The 12,280-nt window shown below is 42.1% G+C and overlaps 1 protein-coding gene across 2 annotated transcripts; it reads right to left on the bottom strand.

The window, feature by feature from the left end:
* Nucleotides 1-397: 397 nt before the first annotated feature.
* On the bottom strand, nt 398-12,280 carry ZNF622 (zinc finger protein 622). Of its 2 annotated transcripts, XM_005874488.2 has the most exons (6): nt 11,500-12,278; nt 10,344-10,604; nt 9,939-10,101; nt 6,277-6,389; nt 1,936-2,079; nt 398-672 (listed from the first exon to the last, which is right to left on the bottom strand). In XM_005874488.2, the coding sequence occupies exons 1-6, from the start codon at nt 12,104-12,106 to the stop codon at nt 545-547; spliced, it is 1,416 nt and encodes a 471-aa protein (XP_005874550.1). In that variant the 5' UTR covers nt 12,107-12,278; the 3' UTR covers nt 398-544. The 2 variants fall into 2 exon arrangements, with proteins under 2 accessions (XP_005874550.1, XP_014401821.1); XM_014546335.1 differs by lacking the exons at nt 398-672; nt 1,936-2,079 and adding an exon at nt 2,086-2,213 and having other exon boundaries at nt 11,500-12,280.

Below are 12,280 nucleotides of genomic sequence, written 5' to 3'. Positions count from 1 at the left end.
TGGAAACTGAGTGCACAGCCCCGTCATTCTTGTGTTCATATTTAGAAATGAAGAGCCTGTACAGCAAGCCACTGATATGCTCTTTAACTTTGCCTGAATTTAATGAACGAGCCCAGACTTTCACCACCTCCTGAGCCGCAGTACATTCAAATGGGTGACGTTCAACTAAGCCCTCTTACTAGGTACAAGTGCCATCATCTGCTAAGTCACTCTTCTGAAAGTTAAACTTTGAAACAGACAAGTCACTAGTGAGTTTCCCATATTATGCTGACAGCCATAAATCAGATAAAGGCTAAGGCAACAGACACTTCCCAGCAGTAGTGCAAGTCCTGAGTCCAGTAGACACTTTGTGAAAACATAACCTTTAAAATCTGACCAGAAATGATATTCAAGAGCCAATATGATTCTGCCTTTTATTATTCGGTCAGAACAGATAAAGTACAGGGAGAAGTAGCAGCAAAAGGACTGTCATACAATCAGCTTCTGCTGGTTCCCAGGCAAGGACCCCTGTACAGGAGACGATGCCTCAATCCACAGCAGGCCCTCAGAACATCACTTGGGCCCTAAAGTGCATCTGCTTGGTGGCATTGTTCTTCATTCCCGTCTTCAGCAGCCATTTTGACTTCATCCTCTGGACATACTGCATGTCCCGTTTGTTCATAAGAGCTGCTCCTGTGGTTGGAAAGGAGATAAGAATGAAGCAAATGTCTGTTGTGATCAGAGAAAACCCAATCTTTGCAGAGAATCTCAAACTAAGTTTGGGGTTCTTATATTTAAAGAAAAGTTGCTAACTTGGGATCTCCATACAGTGAGCTGGGGGTTTATGGTTTATGTGTACCCCAGAATTAATATACTAGTGTGTGTGAGTGTGTGTATACAATTGAGAAGCATAAGATAAAATCAGTGTCTGCTAGATTTAAAGTGGCCCAGGTCACCAAATAGATGCATTTTAGGGCCCAAGTGATGTTCTAAGGGTCTCGTCAGACTGAGTCACAGTCTCCTACACGGGTGTCCTCCTTTCGTGAGAACCAGAGGAAGCCGATTGATGGATGCCTTCCTGTTGCTACTTTTCCCTCTACTTCATCTGTTCTGACCTAATGGTAAGAGCTCACAGGTGGCCACAGTAAAGGAAACCAAGTGTATATAAACACAGTGGCCTTGAAAATGGATTTTGGTTGGACACAGCTTTCCAGGCCATTAAAAAAGAGCTCTCCTCTTATCGTCTCCACAGTCCTCTAGTGGATTGATGTTTTCCCAGAAGAGCTAAGAACAGAGCTCATACAGCAGACACATCAGAATACCCTTAAATAATTTCGTGATGATGATGCATCAAAGACCAACAATTTCAGTGGCCTGCTTTATTGCTTGACTCTTACTAAGTTTTCAATGGGAAGGACATAAAGGAGTGATGGCTAGTCTTGATTATACGCATATACTATAGCACACATGCATTATGATAATCAACCTGCACAACTCTACAAGGTAGGTCCTATTATTATCATCACCATTTCATAAATGAGGAAAAGGAGGTGTGAGTGAATTATATTATTCATGCTCATCATTAAGAACCTACAAGTACATCAGATAGGACTCCACTTTTGCCACAAAGATACTACTTAATTCTTCTGTGTAACCTCCAGGGTTTTTTCAACCTTTGGTGATTGCTAAATACTTTTTTGGTAATTATTATCTTCTGAAAAAGTTAATGGTGTTGATGCAGTTTTAGAAAGTTCCAGGAATATGAAGTTCTTAAGTCAAAGAACTGGGTTTACTGCATAAACAAACCAAGTGGTAAAGGAAGCCAAAGAGCCAAGAGGCTAAGTTTCCCCTAGACCTCTCTAGATCCACAAAGACGACATAAATGGAAGTGACTTCTCCCAGCCCTGCTGTAAAACGAGTGCATGGGCTGGTCTGTGGCTGTCCACACCGACATACCTGTGCTGCCAGTCCATCCCAGGGCTCTGTACTGCTGGAGTACCCGGCCCACGGCCTTCTGGTTCTTGGCAACTGTCACAGCTCTTGACAAGCCAAATCGCTGTTTGTAGTATCTCATCAAGGAGCGATGGCCCACTCTGGCACCTGTTTTTCAGAGGAGCAATATTTAAACACTGAGATGGATAGTTTTCCAAGACACAGCTATAAAGCAAGGGCTTTCCAAAGCAGACTCCACAGGGTATCAAGCTGGAAAATGGAGTGCCACAGGAGACAGTGCTCTAGTTGTTGAAAAAATATGAAGCAGCAGATTGAAAAGTGAAAGAAAACAAGAAAGCAGTGAGATTTTTTAAAAAAGAGAATGGTAAGTAATTTTTAAGTGAAGTGTTCAGTATCTTATATTTATGTACAATACCAGAGGCCTGGTACACAAAATTCGTGCACTGGGAAATGGGGGTCCCTCAGCCCAGCCTGTCCCCTCTCACAGTCCGGGAGCCCTCTGTGGATGTCCTACTATGGCTTAGGCCCGCTCCCCTGGGCCTAAGCCACAGTCTGGCAGCAGAGGCTCAGAGCAGGCGCCCTGTGTGTGTGTGCTGCTTGGCTTCTCCGCTGCAGCCGCAGCAAGGCTTGGCTTCTCTGCTGTGGAGAAGCCAAGCCTCTTCAGTCTTCAGTCGGGCCGGAGCCTTCAGTCTTCACTCTGAGCCTGCGTATGCAAATTAACCGCCATCTTTGGTGGGTTAATTTGCATACTCATCTGATTGGCTGGTGGGCGTAGCGGAGTGACACCAATTTGCATGCTTCTCCTTTATTAGTGTAGATGCCTACCAAGAAATTCACATAGCAATACCTACTAATATAGATAATAGGACCCTATGAGGTATGGGATTTTAACATTTTTTAAATAGAAGATTGAGCACAGAGAACAGTCTTGATGTTTAGGCCTACAAGCCACAGTCAGGCTAGAACAAAAATCAACCCATCTTTCCTTTGCTTAAATTCTCTATAGCAGTGGTTCTCAGACAGGGGCGACTTTACCTCAGGACACTTGACAATGATTGGACATATTTTTGGTTGTTACAGCTAGAGAGTGGATAAGGCATCTAGTGGATAGAAGTCAGGGATATAGCTAAACATCCTGCAATGCACAGGATAACCCTCTGCATCAACGAATTATCTGACACAAAATGCCAATGGTGCCTGGGTTGAGAAACACTGCCCTATTGCCTTTTTTTTTTTTTTTTTTACAGTGGAGAAGCTCCAAGGCTTGGCCTCCTGGGCTGGGTTCTTCCCCAAGCCTTGCACCCGGAGTTGGTGGTGATAGTGAGCCAAGTTCATGATCATCTTGGACACATCCTTTTGGTAAGAAGGCTGACCAAATATCAGGATCTCAGTCTTGCCTTCAGAGTCCCACTGATTAATGTAAAGCAGGGTCTGTGACACACACTCGACGTGCAGAATGTGCTCTCCATCGGGGCCAAAGATCGCTTCCACCAGCCATGCCTCGAGGTGAAGTGTCTTCGGACTCTTGAGGTACTCTGTGGAACCAGCAGGGCTGCTTCGTGATGTCACTCAGCACCTGGAACAGCGCCTCTCCCCGCTGCTCCAGTTGCAGGAGCTTCGGAAAGCGCGTGGGGGTGGCCATGCTGCGGTGGGCCAGGCAGAGAATGCTGGTGTAGATGCAGATGGGCCTGGCTCTGCCCTATTGCTTTCAAAATGATGGAAATTACCCGGTGAACTAGGGTTTTAAAAGATGATTAAGTTGAATTCTCTCTATAGCTTTTGCCTATTTAGAAGGATCTGGTAAGATTATGAAATCATGCTTTCAGAAGTGAATTTCTATAGACTATCTGATTCTTTACAGGAAAAGTGTGCTGACCCCTATATTTTAGCTTCACAGCAAGTGAAAGGGAAGGGGGCAGGCCTCTGTGAAGACTAACTCCCAACTCCATGAGGACAGAGGCTCTCAAAATGTGATCCTGGGCCAATAGCATCAGCATACGGTAAGATTATGAAATCATGCTTTCAGAAGTGAATTTCTATAGACTATCTGATTCTTTACAGGAAAAGTGTGCTGACCCCTATATTTTAGCTTCACAGCAAGTGAAAGGGAAGGGGGCAGGCCTCTGTGAAGACTAACTCCCAACTCCATGAGGACAGAGGCTCTCAAAATGTGATCCTGGGCCAATAGCATCAGCATCACCTGAGAGCTTATGCAATACAAGTTGTGTTTTCACAAGAATATTAATTAGGAAATAAGCAATCAAACACATTTCCAGACAGATATAAAAATGTAGAAATTTAACAACAGCATATACAAAAGATAAAAAATAGCTATTCCTGCTGTTAATAAGTAAAAGAAATATGGCTAGGTAGAGCCATGTGGACAGCTTCTAGGAAAGTTTGACACCTACATATATAAAGCCATTTCTTTCAGAATCCTGTGTAAAAAGATACTGTAAGGATACTATACGTACAGGATACTATAAGTATGGCACACACTTGTATTTGCTTCTAAGACCTCGATCTTTAATTTACATGAAAAATTCTGTCAGGTCCATTATTTTAGTCCCTCTACCTGGGAAGCTACCAGAAAATATTTTTTTGCTACATAGGAATGGAAAAGTAATTACTTCCAGACTCAAGGGATGACAAAAGGAAACATCCAAATCAAAGACAATACGGTCTTTGAATACCGATATAGATAAAAACATGTTTCCAAACCTGACTGTTCTGGCAGCTTAAGAGTTAACGAAGCTCCTAGACCACAAAAAAATAAGTGAGATGCAGCTGATGGATATGAACTCAACTTAAATGGAGACTCTAGCAGGAAACCTAGCATTGTTCATTGTGATTTTCTATTTATAATGTTAGGTTGGCATGCTCCAGGTTTGTAATGATGAATACCTCAAAATCATTAAATGATAATGTTGGTCATTAGTATATACTAAGTCAATATATTTATATTCTTAATCAACATTTAGAAATACATTATTATTGAAGTTTGCCTTTTAAAAACATCCTTGAAAAGGTTGCATTTCCCAACAGCTAGCAGAATGAATAAAAACATGCAATGTTTAGAGCCACCCTGACCTGTGTCAATGACAGTGAGAACCTGACCTTAAGCACCAAGTATAATATGCTGAGAACAGCTCCATTTGAAGGCCTCATCAAGGAAAATTATTTTTAGAACACACTGACTGCTCAATATATAACAGATGGGTTATGTCTGAGTTACGGTGAAGTCACAATTTGTCCATCTATCTGTCACCACAGCAATAACCACTTACAGAACTGTCCACTCCTGCCTAACAAGTAGCCCAACAACCAGTGACATTAGATTGTGGGGGGGGAAGTATCTCCAACAGTCATTTTCTTAAGGTGATCTAGGTATCTCTTGTGGACCCACCAACAGTTTCATCTGGCTAGTCAGCGGCTCACTAGATATGTTTTTCATAGCAACTTACTCCACAGAAACTAAAGAGCAAAGACCTCAAGCAACAGAGCCAAGCCAGTTTTCAGATTTATGCCCACAGTGCCCTCTACTGGCTGCTCTTTGTCATAGCTACTTGATCTGCAGGAACTAGATTACCACCATTAAGAATATTGTTCCCCATAGTACAAGACAGAATTCAAACTCTAAACCTCTCCCTAAAACAGAAACAGTCAAACTGGTCCCTGTCAATCAGATACACCCATGTCAGACTACCATTTGGAAGTCTGAGCAATATAAGGAAACAGGAATCAGTTCAAAAAATAAGAGTAAGGTCAAGATTAACAAGAAAAACTTAGATTGGGTCCAAAAAGTTGATCAATAGAACAAATCTACATATTGGAAAAGAAAAGAAATGCCTGACAAAGCATTCTGATGAGACAGAACAGAAGCGAGCAAAAACAGTGATCCAATTTAAACAGAACAGCCAACACAGAGCTCACTGGCAACCTTCAGGGTACCACATACCTGAGAACACAAACATGCATGTTAGGTTTTATGTTCTTTTCCCGTCAATACGGAAAAGAACGGGTGGGAACATGCAGCTCCACTAGTCTCGCTGGCATTAAGCTATTTATTTATTTTTAATTTTTATTTTTTAATACCATAGTTTATTGATTTTTAGGGAGAGAGGAAGGAAGAGGGGGCGAGAGAGAGAGAAAAACATCAATAATGAGAGAGAATCATTGGTTGGCTGCCTCCTGCATGCCCCCCACTGGGGGATCAGCCCGCAACCCAAGCATGTGCCCTTGACTGGAATCGAACCTGGGATCATTCAGTCCGCAGTCTGACACTCTATCCACTGAGCCAAACCAGCTAGGGCTAAACTATTTATTTTTGACAAATGCACATACCAGATGGTAGAATCAGCTCCATGGTTTCATCATCATAATCCAAGGTCTTTTCTGAAGGCAACTCCTCGGTCTCATCAGGATCCTCCCTGTCCTTGTGATCTGGGTAGCTACTCCTAAAAACAGTGAAAGGTATTAATAAATAGACTAATACCTCAAATTTAACTAAAGACATAAATTGCATTTGCAAATGTGTCAAATCCACTTGCTACCCAAAAGGGGCAATACAGAGTTGAGGGTCTATAGACAGAAAACAACTTTTTAACATTTTCTCTGAAGTAAAAGTGCACAAATGACTTATGAACTCAAAACAGATCACAGAACTAAATAGAAAGCACAAAACTATAAAACTCCTAGAAGATAACACAGGAAAAATCTAGGTAATTTGGGGTTGTGTGATGACTCTTTTTAGGTACCACAACAAAGATAGGATCCATAAAAGAAAAAAAAAATTGATAAACTGGACTACATTAAAATTAAAAACATCTATTCTGTGAAAAGAAAATTTCAAGAGAATTAAAATATAAGCCACAGACAAAAGATTTTCAGAAGATACATCTGAAAAAATACTGTTATCCAAAATATTAAAAAAAAAAAAACTTTTAAACTCAACAATAAGAAAACAAACACCCAATTAAAAAGTGGACCAAAGACCCTACAGACACCTCACTAAGAAGATATACAGCTGGCAAATAAGCGTGTAAAACGACGTGCCAGATCATATTATCAGGAAAGTGAAAATTAAAACAATGAGATGCTTAAATTTGGCCACAATCCAAATGCTGACAGCACCAATGTTGATGAGGTTGTGGAGCAATAGCAATTCTCATTCATTGCTGGGGGGAATGAAAAATGGTATGGTACAGCCACTTTGGAAGACAGTTTGGCAGCTTTTTAGAAAACTACTGACATATGGTAATTCTCTACCATATGGTCCAGAAATCTTGCTACATGGTATATCCGCAAAAGAGCTAAAAACTACTGTCAACACAAAAATCTACACAAGGATATTTTTAGCAGTTTTATTCATAATTGCTAAAACTTGGAAGTAACTAAAATGTCCTTCACTAGGTGAATGGATAAACTGTGGTACATCCAGGCAATGGAATACTATTCAAGACCAAAAAGAAATGAGCTGTCAAGCCATAAAGACATGGAGGAACCTTAAATGCCTATTAGTAAGTGAAACAAGCCAGTCTGAAAAGGCTACTGAATGATTCAAACTACATGAAGTTATGGAAAAAGCAAATCTATGGAGTACATAAAGATCAGTGGTTTCCAGGGTCAGGGGTGGAGGGAGGGAACATACAGGAATTTTAAGGCAGTGAAATTACTCTGCATGATACTATAATGGTGGATACCTGTCATTATACATCTGTTCAGTGTAGAATACCAGAGTGAACTCTAATGCAAACTATGGACTTGAATAATGATGAGTCAGTGCAGGTTCATCAATTTTAACAAATGTACAATAAGTGGAAGATGTTGATAACCTGGGAGGCCATGCACGTGTGGGGGCAGGGGGGATATGGAAAATCCCTGTACCTGCTGCTCAATTTTGCTATGAACCTAAAATTGTACTAAAAAAACAATGAGCAGATTACCTATAATTGAATTTTTTTTTACCTATTTGTTTCTCCCTAGGAAGGTAGCCATAGAGGGAGAGAATATAGAGCTGAAAATGCAGCTCTCGTCAATTTAACCATTATAATAATAAGTTCTGTAAACTGATGGTTGCCAGATGGGAAGGGTGTTGGGGAGAAGAGTGAAATGGGGAAGGGATTAAGATTTACAAATTGCCAGTTATAAAAACAGTCACAGGGGATTGCATGTAACATTATTATATTTAAAATCATTTTTCTTGAGATACTAATTGCATGTATTATTATATTTAAGATAGTTTTTCTTAAAATATTAATGTTTATTGCATGTAACATTATTATATTTAAAATCGTTTTTCTTGAAAAAAAAAATAAAGAAGAAGCTTTCCCTTTTAACAGACTGGAAAAGAACCAAAAAAAAAAAAAAAACCAGTCACGGGGGGAAAAAGCAATCACTGAGTCATGAAGTACAGCATAGGTAATACAGTCAATAATCTATACATATAAAAGGCTAAGTGACCGACCGTCCATCCATCCGACCAGCACCTATGACGCGCACTGGCAATTTAAAGATAAACGTTGACTTGCACATGCACGATACATATAAAGCTCTCGCTGGTGCCAATCGCACGCCTGTGTTTTGATCTGTCATTGTTGATCATGAATTTGGTTGACACTTCTATTATAGAGAAAGGGTAAATAGTGATATTAAAATATTTCTTCTAATTAATTTCCTTTCAATGTGCACCGGGCCATTAGTATTATAATAACTATGTATGGTGTCATATAAGTACTAGACTTACTGGGGTAATCACTTTCTAAGTTATAAAAATGTCTAATCATTATGTTGCACACCTTAAACTAATATAATATTGTATGTCAATAGTAAATGAAAAAAATTTTTTTTTAATTCTAGAACAAGGCTGTCCAATAGACCTCTGGGATAGAGAAATTATCTGTATGTTCCAAATCGGTGTGCTGTTAAGCACTGAGCTATGACAACTGAAGAACTAATAGTAGTTGTGCAACTGAAGAACTAATTTTTTTTTAATTTATAATTTAAACTTAAATAGCCACATGAGTACACTTAGTAATTACCATATTGGTGCAGTTCTAGAAGACTATGTGCCTAAAAATGTTCACAAATATATAGAAAGTAATTGGAAAAATGCACATAAAATGTTAACAGTAGACAAATAACCCAAAAGAATAACAGACAAAAGACTTGGTCAAACACTTCACAAAGAGACATCTAAATGGTTAATTTATAAAAGGTCCTCAATTACAGTGGTCATCATCAGGGAAATGTAAATTAAACCCACAATGGGTTACCACTACACAAAAATGACAAAAATACCAAAGTGACAAAAATGAAAAACTCCTTTACTACAAGAGACATAAGGAGGAAAAAGCAAAATGACAACAGAGAAGATTAGGACTTTTCTGAATACTTGTAGCATATGGTGTAAGCACACTTGGCATGTAGTTATACACACCTACTTGTGTGGCACACCTGTGCTAGGTCGTCGGCATCTTGACACTAGGAATTAGCTGTTCAAGAGTGCCTACCATAGATTCAGTGCATAGTATTTCAATTAAACAAGTTTCTGGTAAAGGGGAACCACCTATGGGATCATCTCACCATCAAATGCACACGACTGGCCTAGTTCAGCAACCGCCTCAACCCCCTTAGGAAACAGCTTGTGCCTGAAGGACTCTCAGGGAAACCAAAACCTAATGCTTGTGTTTCTGTTCCTAAGGTCAACTGGCAAAGCTGAACTCCTGATCATTAAACCGCCAAAAGCCCCCGAGTTTTCAAGTCAAACAAATTTCAGTTTAGGGCCTGAGAACTTCTCTTTATCATATGTATGTGTTTAACTTTGTTACACTCAGTTTCTTATCAACAAAACAAGAGCGAATAACCTGCCATATAGAGATGTTTTAAGAGTTATGAAGACTATATTGTATGGTGCCAGACACAGATCAGGCACTGGCACTTCTAATATCACTTCAATGCAAAGATGATGACTTCACTTTGCTTCACATTACAAACCACAGACCTACCTAAAGTCATAGAAGTCTGCAAATTCCAAAGCAGCATCCCCGTCTGTGAAGAGCTTACAGTGGCTTTTGTCATTCATGTGTGCCTGCACAGCTTCCGTGGAGTAAAAGGACTTCCCTTTCTCGTTGCACCATAAGCAAATCTTCCCAACACCAACTTTCTCTCCTGACAAAATAATTTGAGGGGGAAAAATATGAAAAAAAGCTTTTGTGGCCAGGTGCAATCTCACCATGTATCTGCACAATTCAAAAAAAAAAACAAACATGCACCAAATTTCTGATCTTCACAAAATAAACATGTACTAGTAATTAAGTCAAAGATTGATGAAAAACATAAAATTGTTTCCTTAAGACCTGCCCCCCAATTATGTGCTATTTCCTCGTTAAAAGGAAAGCTACTGTACTTACCCAAATACTGGATCAGTCCCTTAAGATCCGAAAGATATTCTATATCAGGAATAAAGAAGCTATGGATTTTAGTCATGTGAGCCACATTCTTCATAAGGGAGCTTGAATGATGGGAACAAAATAAGCAGTCCTTTATGGAGATGGCACCAAGAGGAGCGCCTGCCCCCGCCTCTTCCTCCTCTGCATCCTGCTCCTCCAACTCGTCCATCGATTCCACATCTTCACATTCCATTTCTTCGTCAGAATCAATATCTTCCCAATCTTCAAGCCAGAGATTTGAGAAACAAGGTTAGTTTAAGAAAAGTGGTGACCACAATGTAAGAAACCACACAAACATACAAGCATGAGGTGGTAGTTGTTGACTTACCTCCCGGGACAACCCCTCTTTCCAAGATCTCAATTTTCACCCTTCCTTTCCCACAGACCAAGCTGTAAGGCTAAGAAACACCTTCACCTCTCTTCTCCAGCCCACAGTAAACTCCTTGAAGGAGTCTCTGCGCCTTCCCCGTCTCTATGTACACATACAACCGGAGTTGACAGGATGTGTGAGGAGGGAAAGGAGGAGTAAATAACTCAAAGTCAAGGAGCCAGCTGCTGGCTCCCGCTCCTCATTCCAGGTTAGCTTAGCTGGTTCTGAACCTCTCCTTTCACTGTGTCAATCAACTAAATTAAGTGCAAATCCATGGTAACTAGAAACCCAAGAGCATTTGGTCCTTCTATTTTGTCCTTCTCAACCTGTGGGTCGCGAACAATGAAAATACATCCTGCATATCAGATATTTACATTACGATTCATAACAGTAGCAAAATTACAGTTATGAAGTAGCAACGAAAATAATTTTATGGTTGGGGGTCACCACAACATGAAGAACTGTACTAAAGGGTCGCGGCATTAGGAAGGTTGAGAACCACTGTGCAAAAGCCTCCTCATTCACAGCAGAGAGGGCGTCAATCCGCTCCTCAGGTGATTATTAAGGACACACCTTTCCCCGCCCCCAAGGCTTCAGGCCCGGAATGCACAACAGTGAACGAAGCAGACTGTTCCCCGCGGGGCTACTGGACAGACAAGCGACCTCAGAAAGCATGGAAGCCGCTCCCATCGCTTTCATTTAAAGACACCCCCCCGCCCCCGACTACACACACACACCGGCCCTTACCGTCTCCATCCAGGTCCCCCTCCTCGCTCTCCTCCTCGCCCTGCTGCTTTGCCAGCTTCTTCGCCTGCCGTTCAAACCACTGTAACCGGGGAGGTTTCTCGGCCGGGTCTCGGTCGTCCGCCGCACGCCCTCCTTCGGCCACCGCCCCGGGACCCCCGGACTCCTTCCCCGGCGCCGGAGGGGCCCTCTTGGGAGACGGCTGGGCCTTGATGACCTGCTGGATGGCTGCGTTCATGGCGTCCTTGTCAACACGGTCCACGCCCAACCCTTTCTCCAAGTTCTTTTCATTCATCATCTCCACCCTGCGACTCACCGCCTTCCTCTCCAGCTCCACGTGCCGCCGGGACCGGAGGTGGTTTTCGTAGGCGTTCGCACAGGCGAACTTCTTACTGCAGACGGTGCAGTAGGTGGCCGTGCCCTTGCTCTCCTCCTCCGCCACGGCCCGCTGCGCCCGCACGCGCTCCTGGAAGCCCTCGGCCGTGACGGGGGCCATGTCGGCCACCTTCCGCTTCAGGTTGTAGCGGTGCCAGTCCGTCTTGTAGTGGGCCCGCTGCAGCTCGGGGTCGCCGAACGCCACCCGGCAGGTGATGCAGGTGTACGTCGCCATCCCCCGGCGGGAAATACGAGGCGACAGAGGCAGAAAGCTAGCGACCGGCGCCCCGACCCCACGACGCGCTCAAACCCTAACTCGCCTCACCGCTGGCGAAGACGTGGAGTGGGCACCGACTTCCCGACTGTATCTGAGGGAAAAGATGGAACAGAAAGGAAGTTCTTCCGGGAT

Source organism: Myotis brandtii, unplaced genomic scaffold (genome assembly GCF_000412655.1).
Source record: "Myotis brandtii unplaced genomic scaffold, ASM41265v1 scaffold440, whole genome shotgun sequence".
NCBI lineage: Eukaryota > Metazoa > Chordata > Mammalia > Chiroptera > Vespertilionidae > Myotis > Myotis brandtii.
This window is presented reverse-complemented; position numbering and strand designations above follow the sequence as displayed.

Coding starts and splice junctions, on each gene's coding strand:
- ZNF622 (XM_005874488.2), bottom strand. CDS start 12,106: ATGGCGACGTACACCTGCATCACCTGCCGGGTGGCGTTCGGCGACCCC. Junction 2,080..6,276: donor GGAGCTGATTCTACCATCTG/GTATGTGCATTT, acceptor TCTGAAAAACAG/GTGCCAGAGTGGGCCATCGC. Junction 673..1,935: donor GGGATGGACTGGCAGCACAG/GTATGTCGGTGT, acceptor TTCCAACCACAG/GAGCAGCTCTTATGAACAAA.